A 24,509-nucleotide genomic window follows, 5' to 3' on the forward strand; every position below is an offset into this window, starting at 1 on the left:
ATTTGAAAAGTATGTAACACCTCTGTAAAAAAGTAACAATTTCTTGTTCACAGAGAAATAAGCTTAGTTTTTATACTTAGGAGCGTTGAAGCTCAGGTCGAGCAGTTTGGAGACAATTTTAGAGAGGCAAGGCTGAGATGGGTTGGACGTGCAGAGGTGGGATAGCTGATATATCAGAAAAAAGATGTTGGATATGGAGCTGACAGGCAGGAGGAAAAGGGAAAGACCAAAGAAAAGATTAATGGACAGTGTGACAGAGGAGTGAGATGGAGGCAGATGATCCAAACATGGAAAGGGTAAGAAGTGATTGGTTGTTTGTGCTGACGTAGAAAAAAAAAAAAAAAAAGAGATAGAGAAAAAGAACAACATTAATATTTGTTTAATTTCTGATTTCTTTTGTTCTTGGAAATTTAATTTCCGTCTCTGTTAGAAAGAAATGTTTTCTTTCCTTTGTGCCATCCTTCTTTTTGTATCCACACCAATATTATCTAAAGAGCCACCATGTGGTTCTGTGGCCAGGCTGTTAAACTGATTACCGTGTCACAGCATGGCCTCTCCCTCAAATTGGGAGGATTAGTTTTTATCTGGAAAGTTGCCACCTTGACACCAAAGGTGAGAAGTGAGGATCCTTCTGACAACTTTGTCATTGGGAATATGGTTTAAGTGAGAAACATTGTTCTATATTGACTTATTTATAAGCTGACTACAGAAGGTCACGTGTAGGCCCCATAACTGATAAAAATACAGTGCGGTGCTTGTTATTAGGCACAATCAGATTTTTTGCTCACTCTGGGAGCTGTGCTAGATCATCATTAACAAATAAGTTACTCATAGGTTGACGTCAGATCACAGATTCAGTACTGTGTGCTTTTCAAATAGGTTCCCATTGTTTTTGTAAGCCATGTTGCGCTGTGTGATGTGTTACTGATGAGTGATGGGTGATTTGCCAGTTGGCTGAAGACTCACTGTGTTCCTCTGGGATTGTAATTGCTTTGCACTGAAGTAAATTTGGCAGGCTCAATTTCAGGTGCGACAAGGACAACCTGATTTTGCCTCGTGTGCTTTCGCTTGTCGATTTTTTAATGGCCATTGACACTGAAAATCTTTCTACAGTAACCTGCACATGAGCTTTCTGTCACTTGTTTGTGTGTTCTTATGTTTTGGCTCGTTGTTTCGCCATATCTCACTTGCCTACAGCACATTAGGGTGGATTATAACATCAAATAAAGCCCTCCAGACCGAACTGTAATAGGTTTATTTATCTCATCGGATTTTCCCTTCATTGTGCAGAGATTTAAAATAAATATTTATTTGGTATTGTTTTGAGGCTGTGCAACATATCTTTCTGCTTCGCTCTCCTCTTTTCCTGTTCTCATCCTCCACCCTGATGTCATCTTTACCCCTCCCTATGTTCCCATTCCCCCTTCCTGCAAACTCCTTCTCTCCCTCTGCATCTTTTGTCTCTCTAACAAGCATATTTCCTCCCCAGGTAGTGTGAGGGGTCCTATTCTGGTGGTTGCTAATGGTAACAGGAGGGATTTTGCTGACAGGGCTTAGATAGTTAAGAGTGGCCCTCACATACTTCTCTGAGTCTCTGAGAATACAGCAAGCCTGCCTTACTTCCTGGAGGAAAAATAAAAGAGGGACACAAACAATATAAAAATCGATTTGGACATCTGTAGGGGTTCAATTGTGATATATAATAAGAAAATGCCCTTGACCTCAGAGGTTGAAGGGCTTGGTATAATGTGGTCCGGAGTCAATATCCAATAATAATTGTGAGATATGAAAAGATATCAGGTCTCAAATACCATGTCCCTGTAATTATTAATTCTAAAACGAATTAGAATTAGAATGATGTGTGTCTCCAAGTTCGGTATGGTGGCATACTGAAGCGCAATACAACGAGATGATGTGTCTGGTTAAAGGTGAATACAACAATGTTTTATTTATGTTTTGTTTTAACTTCATCTTTCCAAAGTAAGCTAGACAGTTGACCAAACAACTGTGCACCAAATGAGTAAAACTTAAAAATGAGATGTTTTGATTATATGTTTTCTCTCTCCCGTAGTATGTCTTCTGTCCTCTCTCCCTGTGTGCTTTTACTTGGTAGTGTGAGGACTGGGTGACCTTGTTTGTGTTTCTGATAGGCAGTGTTGGTCAAGTTAGTTGAAAAAAGTAATCAGTAACTAATTACTGATTACTTCCTGAAAAAAGTAATCCCGTTACTTTACTGATTACTTATTTTCAAAAGTAATTAGTTACTTAGTTACTTTTTAAAACATGATTTATCCCCTAAATAGGTAATAAAGCAATAGATCTTTCAGCCCAATTCTATGTTTTCTGCATAATCCCTCATATAAAATGTAATCAAATGAAAAAGTCTCTTTTTTTTTTGGGCCGCCTGTCCCGTTTGGTTCTTTTGCCATCAGAATTATTGTCTGAAGGCAAAGACAGAAGCCCAACGGAATTACTTTACCAAGTGGACCATCCCTGCCTTGCCGTATTGGTCCATTTGATTGACCTTTGTTGTTATTATTTATTTATTTATTTTATTTTCAGTTGTTACAGATGGGACAGACATGACCGGGGGGAGGGAGGGAAACAAAGACAGCGGGGAAGAGGAATAGTGATGAAGGGCAAAGAAAAGGGAAAAGAAAAGGTGGGGGGCAAAAAAATTACATATTTTTATATATATCACCTGGATCACCTGTTGAGAAAAAAAAAGAGAGAAAACAAGCAAACAAAAACAGCAATATAATAAACACAACACCATCGCAATACTCTGTGTATATAGCACTAAATATTAAATATTAAATATTGAATATTACTTTAGAATATTATAAAAAGTCTCTTTTTAAAACTTGTTTTATTAGTTTTAATCTTTTAACTTTATGCATCAAGCAAACATTAAATTATATGCAACAGTTTCTCACTGGAAGAAATTTGTTTAACATTTAAACCTATTTTCTGCACATTCCAGCATATAAAATAAAATAGTTTTTTGTGTATACACTCACTCTTTCAAATAGATGCACGTAAAACACAGCAGAAAATAAATAAAATCAAATCCTGTTGCTCTATTTTCACCTGTATAGCAGGAGTGAGGCAGGCGGAGGTTTGTCTTGGTGCAGGTGTGCTGCAGCGGTCAGTGGAAGGATACGGCAGTTTCTCTGTGAATTTCACATTCCAGCTGCAGCTATTTGGTGCTTGCTCGGACGTTTAGGGTTTTATCGCTGTAAAAAGAAGTTTTCTTCCCGCGCAGTGAGCAGCGGACGCTAATGTTTTTGTCACTTTTTACGGAATCAAACTCAAAGTAAGGTCAGTACTTCCACGCTTTAAACGCTGCACGCTCATACTCTCTCCCGCACTCGTTATATTATCCATTTTTGATCTGCACACAGCTGTTGTCACAAACATCGCACTCGCTTGCGTCATTGTCATGAGACTCTCGCGCAAAAAAAATAACGGGAAAGTAACACTAATCTAATTACCGTTTTTGCAGTAGTAATCCCTTACTTTACTTGTTACTCGAAAAAAGTAATCGGATTACGCGTTACTGTCCATCTCTGCCGATAGGTGAGATTAGAGTCATGCCCGGGATTCTGGTAGCTGATTTCATATTGACAGGCCAAGGACAAAGGAAGTACTTGATGCTTAGATGCAGCATGTCCAAAACAATAACTGAAATCTCAGTTTCTGAGTTATTTTTTTCAATTGCACACGTGTATTACTTAATATTAGTTAGACAGTGTTTAAGTTTGAAAATGAGGATTTTGGGGTCCTTAGGGACTAGAAAAGCGCTAAACAAATACAGGCCATTTACCATTTACAGGGAGATAAAGTTGTGTATCATTAGCATAGCATTGAAAAGAAATATTATTTATACATGAAATGTTGATAAGGCCCAAAGGTACCATATTTAATTAAAGTAGGAAAGGTCCCAGTATAGACCCGGGAAGGACTCCAAAGTTTAGTTTTGCATAAGGAGATCTTTGTTCACCAATGGAAACAAAAAAAATTCAGTTGGTCAGATGTGACCTAACCACTGCGGAGCTCCAACCCAGTGCTGCAGCCTCTCGATGGTCTACAGCACAGGTGTCAGACTCCAGTCCTTGAGGGCAGGTGTCCTGAAACCTTTACATGTGTCCCTGCTGCAACACACCTGAAAAATTAAGTAGGTCATTAACAAGACTATAGAACTTGCCTGCATGCTGAGGTTTCAATTCAGCCATTTGATACATGTTACAGCACCTCATGGGTGAATGAACATGGTGCGATAAAAGTACTTTTAGGAAGTTTTTCTAAACACTTACATTTACTTACATTTATTTAAATGTACTTGAGTAGAGTTAGGGGTTGCCACCTCAGCATGCAGGGAAGTTCTATAGAGTTTTGCCATTATTCAGGTGTGTTGCAGCAGGGATACATTTAAAAGTTTCAGGACATCGGTCATTGAGGATTGGAATTTGACACCCATGGTCTACAGCATCAAATGCTGCACCTAAATCAAGTAGCACAAGAACAGAATATCCATCAGCATCAGCAGTTCCTAAGACATAAGTGTGTCACCTTAATAAGCACAATGTCAGGACTTCAAAATGTTCTGATGTAATCCTTCAAGAAGTTTTAGCCAGACAGTCTTCTCTAAAAGTTTTCATATAAAAGGTAACTCTGACACTGAGCCGTACTTGTAATCAGAAAGAGTGAGGCCAGATTCGTTTGATGAGTGGTTGCACACAGGCCTATTTAAATATGTTGGGATACACCCAGAGGACAGAGAACTGTTAATTACTGAAAGCAACCAAGGGGCAGTGATATCGAAAACTTCACACAGACATTTTGGAGGTATCATTTCTGCTTGATGAGCGTTTCAGTTGTGACACAGTACTTAAAAGCTCATCCAAAGAGACTGGCATAGAAGAAGATAAAATTATGACTAAGTTACTGGACATCAATAAAAGAATCAGAAGCTACTGTTTTGGATTTGATGCCAATTTTCTTCCTGTAAAAAACTCAGAAACTGGAGAAATTTGTCACTTCCTATCATAATCCAATTTAAACTTACAGGATTTTAAAAGGCAGTCTGCTGTGTTAAAAACAGCTCTGAGGCTATGCTTATTAGTACTGAAGTAGAGAAATAAGTGCACTTTGCAGTCTTAACCCATTCATTGAAATCAACCATTAAATCATTCAATTCTTTCATTTCATTTCTTGATAATGTACCTGAAGATTTGTCTTCTTCCATCGCCTTTCTGCCCTCCAACATTTTTTTTTTGAGGGAGACCTGGCCAAGAAGGCATGCATTGAAAAATTATAAATTATAAAACCAAATATAACATATTCTGAATAGTAATTGCACTCTTTGGTTACAGGAGCCTTCATAAAAGCTTTGAACTCTCCTGGAGAGACTAAAGCATTCAGCTTTAATGTGCACTGAAGGTTATTCCATGACCAAAGTGCAAAATACCAACCTCTCAAACAAAATCCAGGGATCCCCACAAAGGCGCCATCTAAAGAAATGCAAATCATACAAGCTGTTTGAAGGTGTTGGCTGTTTACACAGATAACAAGAACATTTACCCATTATTGGTTTGTACATCAAAATATACCAGTGCGTTTGCCTCCTAAGGCTTAATAAAGCCAAGAATCCAGATTATAAAGTGAAGTGTACTGGACAACTAATTTGATATGAAATGTGAAGCACTGTGATAGAGTAAAGATAACAAAGTGTAAATGTTATTTAGAAAGCACTAAGAAAATGTGCTAGCGTGAGTGGGTGAATGCACAAGTTGTGTAAAGCTTTGAGTGCTCAGAAGAGTAGAAAAGTGCTATATAAGAACCAGTCCATTTACCATTACACACATGTATAAATACAGGGTAAGGAAATAGAGTTTGCATCTAATCAGAAGTGCAAGAGGAGTAAGTGCAAAAAGAGCAGATTATATACAGATGAGTTAAGTAGAGAGCAAATATACATATGCACTATTGTATACATATGAGATGATCTGTATAGCATACAGATGTTCTATATTGCTATACAGACAGGCAGATATACAGATGTACTATGAACAAATATACACAGATGTGCTACATATATGCAGACGTACCGGTGTGTGGTAAACAGATCTACAGAGTCTTATGAATATATCTACAGTAGTGGAAGCATAGTGCTCTGAACAGACTATAATAGTGAACAGTGTACGCACTATAACAGAGACTATGCTATGTCAGTGTTCTAAAACTATGGCAGTAACCAATGTCAGCATATGGTAAATGTTGAGCATGAATGACAGTCATGATCATGGTCATTGGAAGGGATAGGAGGAGTGTAGAAGGATTAAGTGAGTGTGGATGGAAGGGTTCAGCGGCGGACTGAGTTCAGTAGGGTGACAGCTGTGGGGAAGAAGCTGTTCCTAAACCTGCTGGTTTTAGTCAGTAGGGTCCTGTAGCGTCTTCTGGAGGGGAGGAGCTGGAACAGTTTATTGGCAGGATGAGGGGGGTCCCTGATAAAGACGTGTGCTCAGCGTAGACATCTTTTCTTGTGGACACCCTCAATGGCAGGAAGTGGAGTCCCTGTGATGCAATGGGCGGTTTTCACCACCCACTCCAGTGCTTTGTGGTCAGCAACAGAGCAATTATGACACAGTAGGTCAGGATGCTCTCTATCACATAGTGGTAGAAGTTACCCAGTATGTCAGTAGACATGAGGTTCTTCTTCAGTGTCCTAAAGAAAAAAAGGTGCAGATGTGCCTTCTTCACCAGGCTGGAGGTCTTAGTTGACCAGGACAGATTCTCAGAGAGGTGGGTCCCCAAGAACTTGAAGCTGGAGACCCGTTCAACAGCTGTGCCATTTATGTAGATGGAGGCATGGGTGTCTCTTTTCTCTCTCCTGAAGTCCACAATGAGCTAATGAAACAGTGTCTAAAACTGAGCCTTAGAGGACTCCTTTACAAACTAGACTTACATCCAGCTGTTTAAACTAAAATGTAGCTCCTAATCCACCTTGTTGCCTAAACTAGTATCACTGATTGACCATAAAGAAACTGGCCAACAGATTCAAATGAACAAAGCAGCACAATCTTGCCTCCTGTCTGAATCAGTAAGAACATAATTTGTTGCCAAAATAGCTGTAGTTTCGGTTCTATGAACAAATCTAAAGCCAGACTGAGTTTGAAAATTGTTGTCTGGCAGATATTGCTTCAGTTAAGAGTTTGTTTCAGATTCTAAAATCAAACGATTGGATGTAGGGTGATAATCTTGAAAAAAACGTATGCCCCTGTAAGTAATATGAATAAACACGACCGGGTTAGGCAGGTAAAAAAAAAAATGTAAAAACTAGTGCTGTCAGCGTAAATCTCGCTAAAAGGACGTTAACGCCATAACCGCATTAACGCGGCAAACCCCCGTGTGAGGTGCTGAACGGCGCTAACGCGTTAACGAGCTAACCGTGCTAATGCGTTGACACCGTGCAGCCTTCGCACGGGGGAGCTGCGTTAACGAGCTAACAGAGGTTGGCCGCATTAATGCGGTTATGGCGTTAACGTAATTTTAACAAGATTAACGCTGACAGCACCAATAAAAACTCTTTATGACTGTTTAATAGATATTTCCTCTTAACCCTTTAAAACCGGTCCGAGCGGGCACGCTCCGTTTTGCGCAACTACTTTTAAATCCCAGTAGCTCTGCAACCACGTGAGCTAGCGCAATAATTTTTTTTGCATATGAAACCGGAGAAGTTGTACTTACATCTTATGCCATCAGCTTGTCCTAGGTCACAGTTTCCTTCCACATATAGCTTTGCAAAAACTGCATAAAAAGCGCTTGCAGCAAAAAAAACATAATATTCCAGAAACACGCTTTGCCGATCCGATCAGCTGTTCATAACACTTCCTACGTTGGAATAGATGTCAGCACGAACTATCGTGTGTCCGCCATGACCTACCCGAAACTGGAAGTGACGTCATTTTCGCGGAAATGTAGTTTTTTACCATCAGGGCCTCATGAGCCTATACTGGTGTTTATAAAAGTTATGTTTGACTTTATGACTTTCTGTGTCGTTTCTGGGATGCTTAGGACTCATATTGCACTGCTGGAAATAGTTTATCTCGATGCATATGCTTTTTTTTTGCAAATTTGCACTATAATATTTATTTTCGTTTTCCCTGCAGTGTATAAAAATTGGCGTATTTCAAAAATAAAACTATGAAGACACGCAAAATAAATTTCCTGTGGTGGGAAACTATTTTGTGCAACTTTTTCGTATTTACAGTTTTGAGGGATACGCCTCTTAAATTTCTCTAACTAGAAATATATGTTAAAAAAACAAAAACAATTTTCAATTTTTTTGTAGTTTATTGCACTTTTTTGCAATTTATGTAATTACTATGCACTTAATGCATACATATTATTAAAATTTAGGCTGTAATGGTTGTATTGATGTATAGCAACTTGAAATGCTCCCAAAAATGGCTCCACAGCATGTAAAAATATAATATAAGCTCTGGCGGACTTGGTTCTATGGTAGGTCTTAAAGGGTTAAGTTCCACAAGTCAAAGGACTCCCAATCAGGAGCTTCAGTCAGTGTTAAAAATCAAATCCAAAAACTCCAGTCTGCATTTGCAATTATTTCTCATGAAAAAAGTTATTTTCTTTTCATCAATTGATTTGGATGGTACATGGATTTCGATTCATTATATCTTCAACTCTGCACCTGTTATAGGTTTTAGTAGCGCTTCAGATGTTCAGAAAACACACGTACACTTTATAAATCACTGTGTCTGGTATTCCCTTTCCTGCCCTATTTTGTTAAGTGAGTATTTGTCCCTGTGGTGCCTTTGGTTTTATACACTGATTAATTTTGTCAGTCACAAGTAGAGTAAGACACACACACAACATAATTTTATTTTTAAATGGTCCAACATCACAATCCTTACGACCTACTTACCATGTCCTTTCCTCTTGCCAAATAAGTGGTACAATGACAGCATATAAAGTAGCTTCCACACCAGCTCCTATTTCAAATCATGAAAGGGCCCATCACAAGACAGCCTCAACCTCTATACAAATCATGTTGATGATGAAACCTGATAGGTTGACTGAAGAGGAAGCTGGCGGTAGTGACAAATAACGATGATGAATTCATTCCCCTTTCACTCAGAGCAGAGCACGACAGGGATTCAACTGGTGCAGCCAATGTCGGATTACATGTGAAGCGTGCAGGCTGCATTATTTATCAAAACATAATTTAAACAGCATGTGAGCCTGATTTTCTCATCTTTCCCATTGAAAGCTGCCAGCTCTGTATACTAGCTGTATATGAGCTGGTGTGTGTATTTTTCTGTATGCGTTTGAATGAGCAGCGATGGAACACACATGTTGGTTTCCGATGCATTACAAGGCAAAGTCGTGCCTGTATATTTACACACAAAACCATCCTTGCATACCCAAAAGCAGAGATTTATACATTTGCAGTGCATAAATTTGTACCAGCTCACCTCTGTCCCTGCTTTTAGAGATTTTGATCTTTGAAAATAACAAACAATACAGACAGTGCCCAACCAGAGAATAGATTACTGTTTCTGAATCCAATCTCTTGACTCTTGCTATTTCTAGATGGAGACAAAAACAACATCCCAGGCTTCTGCCAGTGGTGCTGCATGAATAAATCCTCAAAATTTCACACACCATTTGTCTCATTCTATTTGGTCTATAGCTGCAAACACCATCTTGCAATTGTTCATCATTACTGAGTGGAAAAGAATGTTGTTTCTACCACTGAATCCATTTTATGTCTTATGTTACTTAGGGAAGGTAATAACCTTAGAGTTTATTTTGGTAATCTGTCCTGTTATTTCTATATAAAATGTCTTGGTTGTTGAAAGTCATCAGGTACTGTATCTGTAATGTATCTTTACACCATTTATTATTCTATTTGTCTGCTCATTGCTCTCATATTTAGTGACTACAGAGTTGACTACAGAATTTTTGTCTTTCCTGAGATTTTGAACTTTTAGAAGATTATAAAGATTATATATGAAGATTATATTCAATGATTTTTAATTAGCAGGCATGACTTCATTTGAATTTCTTGGTCTTGGTCCTGTAATCTCCATGTGAAGATGTAGCAGCTTGAGTTATATAGTGTAGGAACATGTGACTCGGCAGGAAGCACAGTCACAGAGCCTTCGGCAAGGCAGTGGGAAAGATTTTTTGTTACCAAAATACAATAGGTGGTTTAGCTAGCGATCTGTGTAAAATAATGTAATCAGGACATGTGCTCTTATCTGTCTCTATCGTTCTGGTTATCTCTCACCATGTTTTCGCTTTTCATCTTTGTTTTCTCTGAGGTTTGACCTGGATCTTCCTCTTTCTTATTCCTGATCACTTCCTACTTCTTTTGTGATTTAAGTATTATAGAGTAGGCAGGTTCAAACAAAGCACTGTGTGTTTTGTGTGATGCTCTATTATGGTAGTACAGACTATGTTTGCAGTGCATACACACATTTAGCTGTTAAGCCTTTTTACAGTCCAGCAATCTACACACACACACACACACACACACACACACACACACACACACACACACACACACACACAAATAGATCAGAACACATCATTCTTGAATATTATTTTGCTTGTGAGTGATCATTTGAAATCAACTGTGTTGTGCCGTATTTAGAGTGTTAAAATTGCTGTTGAGAATAAAAGGTCATGCGCTGGTTTAAGTGTTTGAATAGATACAGGGCTGAACTAAGGAATTGCTTGAAGCTTGCTTCAGGGCACGTGTACCATTTAGTTTTAATCTTTCAGTTTTCATAGTACTATCAGTGATTTTTTTTTCCCCCAATTTGCACCGTTAGCAATTAAAAGCAACCACTTTTTAAAGTTCAGACAATTTTTCTATTAGAGAATGACTGTTCTTCCAATACTGAAAATCAGAGTTGAAAAAAATGAAGAGGGAGCTTTATCAACAGCTTGAGCCCACTAATCTCTTGAACACACCAGATAAAACAGATGTCTGGCCCGTGTGTTTCATGTAAAATATATAAAAGCATTAATTTTTTTCTATCTTCAGCTCATTTTCCTTTGTGTTTGTCTTCCTCCCATTGCTCATAGGCCTTTGATGCATTCATCTACATCTTCTTCGCCTTGGAGATGGTGGTAAAGATGGTGGCTCTGGGGATCTTTGGCCGTCGCTGTTACCTGGGCGACACCTGGAACAGACTGGACTTCTTCATAGTCATGGCAGGGTAAGCAAAAATCATTATACAAGCACAGTAGGCTTCTAATACTTCTCACACCAGTGATCTAATATTGATCACTGGTCTGAGCAGGTAACCCATATGTTGAAAGGCTCCCTGTCTATTATCCTGTCAGAAAATAAGGATAAACAGTTTAAAATATTCTTTAAAAAAAATAAAGGCATAAAATCAACCATTTTAGTACTGGACTAGACAATATACAATATACCAATGATTCATAAAAAGAGGAACTCTGCATACTTGCTGCAGCAGCCAGAAGGTGTATGGATACAGATGCTAAACTAATGTTGGGGAAAAAACGTAATGGCTAAATAGTACAAATAGACAGCAATCTCTATATAACTAAAGTAGATACGTGATTGTCAAAGTGATAAAAATACATGTTAAAAAAATGGCTAATAGTTAGATAAATGCTATCCGATGACATATGGCAAAATGTCATCTGATAGCATTTAGCTAACGTAAGCTAATATAATTCCCAAAAAGTTTATTCTGTTCATCTTAATGTAGTATTTTTAGTAGGAAAAACATTTTGTCACTCATCCAAGTGATTTCCCCAAATGGTTTCCCCAAACTTATAAATAGCTAATGTAATTGTTAGCTAAACAGTGTCTGCTGGGAAAAAAGGTAAGGTTATGTTTGACAGATGGAAATGACTAGCTAAAAGTTTGGATAGCAATTTAAATAGATCACTAAATGTACCAAACAGTGATTAAAAGAACTGAAATAGTGGGCTATAGGACAAAAGAGGGCATTTAGCCAAACATCGCTTAAAGTAGTACATGAATAAAGTAGAATATGAATATGAGAAGTGATGTTAATGAAAGTGTTGTTTAGTTCATCTGACAAGGCTTTGGGAAGATGTAAAACAAAAAATGAGAACAATGTTAAAAATCTCGAGTCTTTTTTACTTTCTGTGAATAACTTTAAAAGGTAAAAACATTATCATAAAAGATCTTGAGCGACAAAACATTAAAACCAGCAAAAACAGCCCCATCAGCAATTTCTGCAGACAATTTCTGCAGAAGCAATAGACAAAATGTTATAGCGTAAGTGGCAATGACTTTTAGCACGTACAACTTTAAATCTTTAAAACCACAAGATTAGATTTGAAGTATATATAATATTTTTTATAATGGGTTTTGTAGACATTAATAAATTATGCTGTCATTATGCTATTTATTCGACGGCAGATCCAGAAAACACAAGTGTTATTTTTAAGAGCAAAGATTAACAGCCTATTTTGCCATTTAATTTGAATGACTTTTTGGCTGACTGGCTTGCTGTTACCCAGCTTTAATTATTGCAATCTGTCTCTATTACTCTGGTCAAGTCTCTTCTACTATTTACTTAGAAATAATATTTGTTTTCTAAGCATCTTAAAAGAAATTAGAGGGAAGATTAATTAAATGGCCCTGCGACAGACTGGCGACCTGTCCAGGGTGTACCCCGCCTCTCGCCCTATGACAGCTGGGATAGGCTCCAGCACACCCCGCGACCCTGAAAAGGATAAGAGGAAGCGAATGGATGGATGGATGGATTAATTAAATGTGACCCATATCATTTTCAGTTAATCTAGATATGTTCACATATTCTACTATGTGTATATTTAACAGAAGGATGACAAGTAAATGGCTATTATTTTGCATGGAGGTCATATAGTTTTATGCATGAATTTATGTTAAAATTATGAAATTAGAACCAGTTTAAATTTGTGGTATGACCCTGTGTGGACCAGAGTCAGAGTCAAAATGGTATAGAAACAAATAAAACTGTGAAATAAAACTATGGAGGCATTTTACAAATAGATGTTTTATTGCTTTACACACAAAACTGTAACAGTGGATGTGGCACAGCTCTGAGTGACTCTTGTGTTATGAAACAAGCAAAGGTCGGTGTAGAAAACCTTCAGGTAGCAGCTTTGCACTTTTACCTGCCACTGACTAAACTTGATGGCAGGCCACTGAAAAGCTTTGCTGTCATTGATGTGTCTTTAAAAACTGCTTGGAAAACAGGCTTTGACATAACACTCGACCAGAAAAAGTCACTGTGTGGTGTGAACGAAGCGGCAAAACCACTATGCAATAACAGCCATCCAGTTTGCTCTGATTGTGCGGCCGTTTCAAATGTTTCTGTATTTTTCAGCAGCTCCAGCAGAGTGAGACAGCAGCTCTTGTTAAGCCATCAGCACTTACATGTTAATTTCAAAGAATTTAAAAAAAAGATAAATAATTAAATCAAAGTCATGTTATTAAGAGTCCCTGATATTCTGCCACAGACACTACAGTATCACATACCGAGATACTGCTTGGTAAAGTATTGGGTGTTCACCAGATATTGATCAAAAATGTAGCTTGGCACAGTTATGAAAAGACATCAAATCAGTCTAAGAACATGTAACACTTACATGTCGGCAACAACATGCATGTCTCTGGTCATATATTCATATATTACAGGTTTAACTTGTTCTTGCAAGTATTCTTCACACATGCTGTTAATGCGTGAGGAAAATACAAGGCAGATGTGCTAGATGGATGCATGTGCACAAAACCAAAGTAAACACACCTGCTCAAACACCTGCTTTAACCCAAGTGAAATACGAGGCTCAGACATGCCAGGTGATAAAGTCCCTCTGTGTGGTGTGTGGTGTGTTTGTGTTTGTTTTGGTCCTGGGGGGTGTGCGGGGGGTGAGGAGATGCCCACATCTGGGGGATTCAACTCTATTCTGAGGTCGGGAAAATGAAGCCCTCATACCATAAATACATAAAGCTTTTTAGTATGTAGACTTGGTTTAAAAAGTCTCCAGAAAATGAGCATAAGGAAATGTAATGTCCTCCGAAGTGACGACTATGTGAGGGAGAGGGAGATGGATGGGAGGAGTGGCTGGTATAATGGCGCACAAACAACGATAAAGCTACAGACTTTCCAGGGTCGATGCAGGGACATTCATCTTCATTTGTGCTGAATCAGTTTATCCTCAGCGGATGCTCAAACACAGCTCGCACGAGTCTATGTGCGCGTTTATGGCACAGACTTACCCACACAGATTACAGTCTGTCAGCTTATGCCTTTGCTGTGTTTAATCTGCGTGCGTGCGCCTGCCTGTGTTTGTGTATGCATTTGTGCGAACACCTCAGTCTTCGTTTGCCTCTTGGCAGCACCCATTAGATTAGCGTCTAGGCTAATTGCAGAGGGCAGTGCCAGCTTTTCTGGGCCAAATCACAGTCAACATTCTGCTATGAGCTCCATGCCTGTTACCTACGGGCAACACCTCTTTTTTGTTTCTTTTTGACTCACCTCGCTGCTCTTTCTTTCTTCTTGACATGCTCAGATGAACATCCACCCTTTGGCCCCATACGCTCCTTTCTTTTGTCAAGAGTGGTTTTCCCTTTCTGTCTTTAACACCAGACACCTCACAGGAAAAATGTTGGTTTGTTTTTTCATTTCCACTGCACTGACATTAATTTTTTCCCCACTTTGTGTGGTATCTGCAGTGACAGCATGCAAATTCCGTATCTTTGTGCCAATATCACTGAAATTCATGATTCAGCAAAGAAGTGTGACCCTTTTTATTGAAAGTCAGCTTTAACTTATGCATCTTTTTCTAATGTACACCAAGGATGCCAACATACTGGCAACCTGTCCAGGGTGTACCTCCTCTTTCACTGCATGACATCTGTAACAGGTTCCAGCCCCTCCCCCGTGACTCTGAATTGGATAAGTGGAAGAAAATGAATGGACAGATGAATGGATGCCAAGGAAAAAGCTGAAGAAATTTAACAGGTCAAAGAAATCGTGGAAAAATGAATGATGCTGGTCTATGGAGTATGCTAAAGAGCTGTGCCTTGACTAGGCACAGCTCTTTAGGTGCTCTTGTATTGTCACAATACAAAAATTTCAAACTGATTTGGCTGCTGTACTCCGAATTTCACTCTTTATTTGCTCAGATTAGTTCTCCACACTCTGGACTCTCTGCTCCGTTTAACTCTAGTTCCCTGCTGCTCTTTACAGGCAGTTCACCATGTGTCCATAATCCGCTCTGCCACGGCTCAATATTCGATCCATGACCCGTTCAGCCGGCAATAATTATTCATCTTTTTTCTAACAGCCTGCTAATCACTACATTAATAAAAACAGATGGCTAATGTGGCTATTGGTAATTGCTAACAGTTAAACAGCTACTGTTAATGCATTTGCTGGCTGAGTTAACACTGATAACTGTTCGATACTTCAATGTTGTTGAAGCAGGAGCTTCACTGACCTCTTTGTATTCCTCCTGTCCAGTGTCATAAACGTTAGTGAGGGGAGGAGCTCTGATGGCACTGTTTGCATCAATATTTTTGCAATGTGTATTTTAATTCAGTATTAGTTTTAGTATTGATTAATATCTGAGTATCAGTTTTTGGCAACCCTAATCTTGACTGAAGCTGATGCCAATTATGATGAGACCAGTCTTGAAAACTAAAAAAGAAGGCAACTGGATGATGCACTGTGGTTCATGTGATGACTCGTATGACCAATAGTGGGTTAAAGACCCAGAATCACCTGAAGGACCTCCAAAATGAAGAACCCCCACTAAGAGTTTATTACCTGGGAGACTCTTGAAGAAGGCTCTTGGATGAGCGCTGAAACATTTTCAAGCTCACAAGACTACCATGAATTGCATGACTAAGAACCTACAAAACACATGATGAGACAGGTTTTCCTCATCCAGAAAGGATTATTAAGGAGACTCAGCTGTAAGTTGTGGAAACATTTATTCTGTGTTGGCACCAATGGTGAAAAGGAAACTGCACTTCCATAGTTTATAATGGCACTTTGGTTCTGGAGGCTCCCTTTAATGGGGAAGATTGCTATGTTTCAGACAGATAGTCAATGTTTATTCCATAAGGTGTTGACATTGTGGTCTACACTTCAGGTTTCTGACCTTTGTGTTTCTGCTTATGCAAGTAAGATGTGCTATGCCAAGACTCGGAGGTCATCAGTAGAGCGCACTCATCACTTTACAGCCTGTAACGTGATGAGTTACAGAGTAGGTTTGACCCTTTAGGACCTTTTCATGGAAATGAGAGACTAGGTCTAAAAAGCTTTGTCACCTTGGATGACACTATAAAGATAAATCTATTAGGATATAAATAGTAAGAAATATGCTTAACAGCCTTTATGAGGCTCAGCTGAAATTCATAATTACATGAGACAAAAACAAGAAAGCGCTGCAGCTGTTGTTCAGTTTTCATTATTTTACGAGGAGATCATCACAGTTGAGCAGTCTCTTTTTGTGTTTCATATATAAATGATGCCAAAACGCACATTTCCCAATGCAGAACTTAAACTTTTGGGTTTTATGATTGTGGCTAATTGCTAACTTTGCTCTCATGTCACGACATATTTGACATCTAGATTGTTTCAAGTGTTTCATCATCCTTTATGCTGAAACTGTGCCTGATCTCTGACACTAGGCTCACACTAGGTTTCCGCTGAAGCGCTACATTTTACATTTTACATTTTACACTGATATAGAAAGGCACATTCACACACACACACACACACACACAGTGTGGTTACATAAAAGCATGAATGAGATGAAGGTATCGCGAGCAAAAAAGCAATAATAAAAAGGTTGCTTGCGGCAGTCCACTAATTACCCTCCCAAACACATCGGCCTGATTGATGTGCACAGGAAGAGACACTTCTATAGATAGAATGCATGCACACACACACAAAGACGTACATGTCTAAAGACTCACACACATGCATGCACATTAATGATCTTCTGTTCTCATTTTTAATTTCTTTGTTGCTCTGTGTGTGATCAGGATGTAATTGGATCACTAACAAAGCTGCAATATCTGCACTCATCTAAGCGATTATATGTGTTTTGGGTAGGCTGTCTCTATCTAATAGTGTATCACTCAGCCTATAACCTATTCAATCAACACATTTACATTTAGTATTTGTCCTTGAGCTAACTAAGAGAAGGACATGTGTTTTTTAATTGCTTTAAAGCTAGCTTTTGGCATTTTAGCCCTTTATTCAGGCTCCCAGCAGCCTATGTCAAATCCTTTTTGCATTAAAACTAGTAGAAAAGCTAGTAGCCCCACCCCTAAAACTGTTCCGTTCTTCTCTGTGGTTTGGCATTGTGGCCTGTTTTTGACTGAGAAAATTCTCCCTTGCAATGATGGTCTCGTCCAGCTACAGTATAAGACTCAAAAACTACAAAAAAACCCACAACTATAGGAGTAAGTTTAAAACAAAACACAAGTAAGCATTTCACCTAAAAGTGCAACCCTAGTTTTTAAATATTTCACAACCATATGAATAAATTGTTAGTGGTTAGAGTTGACTCCCTGTAGGTTGTGCAGCCGTTAAACCCCTTGTACAACAAGTAATCCTACTTAAGTGTGAGCTGGGGTGCTCCTCGGCTGATGACTCTGTGCTTGTTGTTGAAGGGCAAACGGAGAAAGCTTCCCTTTGGGATCAATAAAGTTTCACATTATTGGAAATGACACGGTTCATAAGTCTATCTATGTGAGAGACAGTGAGCTTGGCTTGTTTTTTACAAAGCCAGCGGATGTGCTTTGGGTGTTATTAGCTTGTGTTGGATGCGCTGTTGTTGGTATCATGCTGTCCCGACACTGTCGTAGCCCCAGGCACATTTAATTTGTGCACGCTCTTGGACAAACGCACGTAAGTATTACACAATCCACACAGTTTGTTCGCATATACATGCACACAGTGTTATTTATTCTGTCATTTATTACACATATACTGTAAATTTCATACATTCACTTCACTCTGTGTGATTACAGTCATGTAGTAGTGTATGGCACATTCAGACGTACACAGTGCTTTCATACCGTGACCGTTCTCCTATGAAAGTGGTTTGGGTTTGGGGGCACAAACAGCTTAGCCATGCTGTGGAAATGACTTGCTAACAGATGCCAGGCACTGACTGAGCCGCAACATCCTGCAGGCAACACTTAGAATAGAATGAATCCCTTTTTCCCCCTGCTCTTTTCTTCTTCCTCACCTCTCTTTCATGTTATTCTCCCTTTTTGATGCTTTGTCACTTTATACCCCGCAGTCCCACCCCAACCGAGCGTTTTCTCTGGAGGGTTGCACTTTCACGTGCAGTAAATTTCCCATACAGCTGAGATTCATGGAGCTAAGGGAGGGCACCGGTGAGACTAGATCAAAGAGAGACCAGTGGCTTTGAATCGCGGACAGAGATCTGTGTTGAAGCTGGGGCTATGCTAATCGGTTTTTCTCCTAGGCTGAACCAGTGACCGATCAAGACAGTGACAGTTCATGATTAAATGATTAACTGATCTCTCTCTTCCTTTTTGCTTCTTTGTCTGTATATTCAGGATGGTAGAGTACTCGCTGGACCTGCAGAACATCAACCTGTCAGCCATTCGGACAGTGAGGGTTCTTCGGCCGCTCAAAGCCATTAACAGAGTGCCAAGTGAGATCGTCATTAACATTTTGTGTGTGTTTGTTTCTGGGCAAATTCTTTGCTGTTTAATGTTTCGTGTCTCCATGTGGCCTTTGAGGTATACTTTTGCTTGTACTTTCTCTTTGTAGATCTGTATTTCTGTCAGTTCACATAGAGTCCAAATGCATCAACATGGAAATTCATGTATATGTATTACATATTTTGCTTTTTTCCTGCATTCACATGCCACCTGTTCCCTGCGGGCATCATTAAACATTTATCGTATGCTTAATCATGCAGGCAGTTCAAACCGTGAGTCACGGCTTTATCAGATTTACAAACCGTCCATTAATGCTGCTTCACTGATCGGCGTGTGACCATAACCCTGTTTCTCTCATCAAAAACTCAGCGCTTGGCCAAACTTTTTAACTCCAATTGATTTCTTTGTTCTGCAGCCCTGACAGACATCTCCTAATGATTGCAAGCGAGCAATTAGCCTGCCTGGGCCAATTTCAGACCAGTCCAATCACTTTGTTCCAGTACTTGAGTGATTGGTCAAGCTAATGCTAATTTTGGGTTATGTATTTTTTTTAATGGATTGGATTTATATAGCGCTTTTCAAGGCACTCAAAGCGCTTTACAATGCCACTATTCATTCACTCTCACATTCACACACTGGTATTTTTTTTAATGTATTTAAGAAAAAAAAAAGATATTATAGGAAATCATTCCTTAAAGGTCATAAACATGAACTGAAGTAGTCAGGCACTTGTGTTCAGTACTCATCAAGAGAACCAGATTCATTTTTAACTTTACTGTAGTAGCTATTACTATTAGTTTTATTAGCCTATATGTTTTGAAAGTGCACTCTAAGACTGAGATCTGGGAACTGTGGAGGCCATTTGTGTGCAGTAACTTTGAGATGATTTAAGCTTTATGGCATGTTCTTCACTGGAAATAGATATAGTACAATCTGAGCATAAAGGGATGGATGTAGTCAGCAGTACTCAGGTAGGCTCAGTTGGTACTAAGGATCCCAAAGTATGCCTGGAAAATATCTTCAACACCATGACATCACCATGCCTGAAGCTTTGATACAAGGCAGGATGGATCCAGGCTTTCGTGTTGTTTACACCAAATTCTGACCCTATCATCCGAATGTCAAAGCACACATCGAGACTCATCAGACCAGGCAGGATTTTTCCAATCTTCTATTGTCCAGTTTTGATGAGCTCATGTGAAATGTAGCCTCCGTCTCCTGATCTTAGCTGACAGGAGTGTCACCTGTTGTGGTCTTCTGCTGCTGTAGCCCAACTGCTTCAGTGTCCAATATCCTGTGTATTTACAGATGCTCTAGCTTGGTTGTAATGAATGGTTATTTGAGCTACTGTTGCCTACCTCTGACATCAACAAGGCATTTTACCCAAGAGAACTGCTGCTCACTGAATATTTTCTCTTTTCTCCTTTTTGGAACATTCTCTGCAAACCATCAAGATGACTATACGGGAAAATCCCAGTAGATCAGCAGCTTTTCAGATACTAAGATCACCCCATGTGGCATCTATATGATGTTCAAACTCACTACAATGACCTTTTTTCCCTGTTGTAATGCTCAGTTTGAACTTTGAACTTCATGCCATTACAGTTAAGAATGGACATTTCAGAGCTAGATGATAATTGTAATATAATAGCTGGGGAAGAAAGATGCAGACAGAGGATAGAGAGAGGTGAGCAGTTCTTCGGGCTTGCATGGAAAATAGTCGATATGTGGCTTTGCAGAGCCAGCATGTCAAATATCTGTTTTGCTCTTTCTTTTTAATATATTCACTTCTCCTGTTATTTTTCATGTACCCATTTGAATTAATATTAGTTCCTCTACACGGTCTGAAGGAGAAGCAATCTTACAGGTGGGGCCACAAATGAAGAACTGGCTAAACAGAATATCTTACAACAACACTCGCAGCAGGAAGAACATGAAGATGCTCACTTTATCATGCTTCCAGCAGTATGGTTAGAAGATATATGCAGCAGACTGCATATGTTGTTCCAGGGATAAATGCACAGATTGTAACAAATATGCCTTTAAGGAGATAATTATGCACCATATCATGAATCTCTTGCTACATTGCTTCACTGAAATGCAGCAGATGAATGCATATGTAGCTATGCATGCATGCATGCATGACCACACTCTTCATTTCTCTTGTTTCTACTTTTTCATACTTTAGTCGTCTGTGTGCTGGAAATGGATACTATTGTTATTTATCTGGTTATCAGTAAGTTGCACATAATGAGCAAGCAGTAACTTGATTCTGTCCCCTATTTGTGACCCCATTACAGAAGAGGAAGCATGGGGATAAAGCTATTTGTTACTTGTTTTGTTGGGATTGCTACTTTGCCCACAGGTACACAGGGAGCATGAGCACATCCTGACCCCTCACACATAACAATTTGTAACAAAATGGCAGATAATAGTCCTGTGTGTGTTGCGTATGTGTGCGTAAGAATGTGTGCTTTTGTGTTAGACTTTTTTGGATGAAATTGGTGCGAGATAGAGGGAGTGTCAGATCAAATGGCAGCAGAGAAAAAAAAAACAACAGACAGTATGGAAATGAAAGAGAAGAGAAGTCTCATGGTCTTGAATGAATAGCACAGGCAGGTAGCTCTAAATGTGTTTCCTCTGTGGCGCAAAGGGAGGCATCCATCTTTATTTGGGAACAGCAGGAGCTGGAAAACCGGCAGAGTCGCCATGAGGGGACAGAGATAGAGGCAGGTAGAAAAAGAGAGGGAAGGAGTAAATATATAGAGAGGCTTAGAAAAGGACTTTTCTTTTCTCTCTAGTTACTTTTGTTTGTGTCCCTTCCATTCAGCATTTCTCTTTAGTTTGCATGAATATTTTTCCCTTCTTTTCTATTTGCTTTTTTTCTCTTCTTTAATGCTCACTTTTTTTAACACCCCCTCAGGCCCTGTCTCATTCTCGTTCTTGTTCTGCCTTCCATCCATCTCTCCCTCTCATCACCCAATTAGGCCTAATGGAAGAGTGGCCTAATGACGAGGACCCGGGGGAACAAATACATTTAGACTCGCCTCCAGCCACCAGCAGAGACACATATACGCTAGCAACACTACTACTTTCCATTTAATACCAGTTGATGAGACAAATTAGCCAGGGGAGGAAAACAGATGTGCATTCAAGAAAAATTCTTTCATCTGCGCTCTTCAGACAGAAAATCCACTTTCTGTTCCTAGAAAGATTAGAGACACATCACATTAGACTTCAAATCAATGAAACACATTGTACCAATTGGCAGCCTTTGCATGACGACCAAACAAATATCAAATATAGTAGTGTGTAAAAGTCCTGAGCCACCCCTCATTTCTTTATATTTTCTTTTCAAGGATCCAGACTTTCTTGGCCTTTCACAAGAGTTCTCCAGGTATTCTGAAGGTCTTTCATCGTTTTTTTGGACAGTAGCTTCATTTTTCACTCATTGGCCTATGTCTCTATGGTGTACAGTGTGTCCTTGAAAAAAAAAGATGTGGAAGACAAAAGAAAAAGTGGCAGCCCTAAAAGCTTGTGTACTTGAGAATTAGGGGAAATCAATCCAGCAAAGTCCTGACATGGACCCGACTGATGCCCTACAGCTAATTTGGATAAGCCCCATAAGAAATGGTCTCAGTGGAAGGATGGCTGTCAAGAAGCCATTCTTAAGGAAGAAGAACAGGAAGAAAAGGGTAATGTCTGGCAAATTGCAGAAGAACTGGATTGAACATAAATGGCAACAGGACTTCTGGAGTGATGGATCTGAATTTCAATATGTACAGAGGGTGAGTGTCTGCAGAATCCTGTAAAAGATGGTGGGGGCTCTTTTTAACTACCATACAGTGTCATCTGGAAAACATCTGATTGGCAATGGCTTCATTTTCATTTATTGTCTGTTGGCCTCCTCAGAGCCTGGACCTCAACGTTATTGAAGCAGTATGAGATCATGATCACTAAGAACAGAACAGTCAACATCCAAAGAAGAGCTTTAAATGTCCTTCAAGAAACCCGGAGAACTATTTGTGAATGCTACTTAAAGAAATTACAAGAAAGCTTTCTGAAGAAAGTTCAAGGCATTGTTGAAGATTAAAGGTGGTCATACCAAATATTGACTTTCAAGCTCATTAGAATTGTACAAACTGTGTTTTTGCCTTATACACTGCATTTTCATGTGTATTTTCAATAAAGCTCTAAAAAATTGTGATAATAACAATTACAACTTGTGGAAATGGGGACATTTATAAAGATTTTTAAAGAGAACATTTTGTTTTCAGTGCCAACATTTGTGTTTGCATCTTTTTGTGTTTGTGTCATCAGTGAGCTACAGGTGCTTTTGTCTTTGTGTAAAGCTATCGTCATCATCTCTCTCAGCTTCTCTCCTGTCATACAGTCTGTTGGCAGTGTAGATGCACTGTTGTGACACATTAACCTACTGCAGAGTTGTTATTCACGAATCCCGCTATGCCACCGAAAAACACTAATGCACCCGCCATCAGATAAGTAGAGACATACACACAGGCAATCACGCTCGTAGTAACACCAACACACAGGCAAACCACTCTCAGGTGCCAGTGCGGGATCACTGTGATCTCATCAGTGGGTCTCACCTCTCCCTCTTGTTAGTCCAATCAGCTGTCATTATGTTCCGCTAATCACAGTCTCAATGTGTCATCACAGCAAGACAGGCCAATCCATGGGGAATGAGGTCATCATCATTCGACAGGAGACGCGCTTGTATTTCTGCAATTAGGTTTTGTCTAATCATGAATAAGACCTCGCGTAGCCTGATTACGCTGCTGTGTCACTGATATGCAACCTTTCAAGCTCTTGATCTTTCAGGAAATAGTTCGTCTCCTACAGTGGTCCAAGATTTATTTGTCTTACAAACTGACTCCTCTGGAGAGGTTGTTAACTTCCAATCCAACTGGTATCTGCTACTGTTTGATATGTGTGTCCAGTGCATGTACATGCATGTACAGAAGCAGAATGTCTACTGATGCTGTGGTTATCTGACTTAAATGTCCAAATGTGTAAGAAAACAATGCTTTAAGTATCAATGTCTGGAAATTATATATATATTTATTATTGAATTACTTCCAAAGATTTGTAAAGGTATAAATATATCTGCAATGAAGTGTTTATTATACGATATATTTGTGAAACATAGACATTTAAAAACAAATACATGACAGACTCCGGTTACAAACCATGTAACCTAACTGTATTTACTGGTCTGCAGAAAAACTGCAAAAGGATCACAAAGAAAGACATGTAACATGTAATATTTTCTTTAGCACATCATTTAAGACATAGTGCATAGAACTAAGTTCATTAGTTGCATTTACAAGTCAAAATTTAAAGTCATGTGTGAAAGGAAGTATGCCATCTTTCACTAGCTGGACCCACATCCTCGTTTTATGTTTGGCAGCGTTTAAGTAGGTAAAGGTGAATGGCTTGGATGTGAATTGAGCTGCGGTTTGGGGAAGGGGACTGGCAGCGGCTCCCGGGCCTGACAGATCCACATGTACTAAATAGAAGTGAAGGAGTTAAAGAATTGAAATGGGGAGGCACGGTGAGGCACATAAACGAGAATGAAAAGCTTGTAGAACTGGGGGAACATATATAGATAAGAACCGGAAGGAGCGTGTTTGGAGTTGTGGTGCTGCTCCTGTAATTCTGATGTGTAATCTCCAATTAAATTATGTTTTGCATATAATAGCATAATAAAAATATTACTAGATCTTAACATTAGAAAAAATAAAACCTC

General features: G+C 39.2%; 1 protein-coding gene across 4 annotated transcripts in view; it reads left to right on the plus strand.

Annotated features, from left to right (window-relative positions):
- cacna1ia (calcium voltage-gated channel subunit alpha1 Ia) overlaps positions 1–24,509 on the plus strand; it is a 186,527-nt gene that overhangs the window by 90,440 nt on the left and 71,578 nt on the right. For all 4 annotated transcript variants that reach the window (XM_087839747.1, XM_087839749.1, XM_087839748.1 and 1 more), the window contains exons 4-5: positions 11,119–11,252; positions 18,632–18,729. In XM_087839747.1, coding sequence (XP_087695873.1) covers positions 11,119–11,252; positions 18,632–18,729 — 232 coding nt within the window. The remainder of the gene's footprint in view (positions 1–11,118; positions 11,253–18,631; positions 18,730–24,509) is intronic.

The sequence above is a fragment of the Neolamprologus brichardi genome, chromosome 4, assembly GCF_056152115.1.
Source record: "Neolamprologus brichardi isolate AB-2024 chromosome 4, ASM5615211v1, whole genome shotgun sequence".
Classification (NCBI taxonomy): Eukaryota; Metazoa; Chordata; class Actinopteri; order Cichliformes; family Cichlidae; genus Neolamprologus; species Neolamprologus brichardi.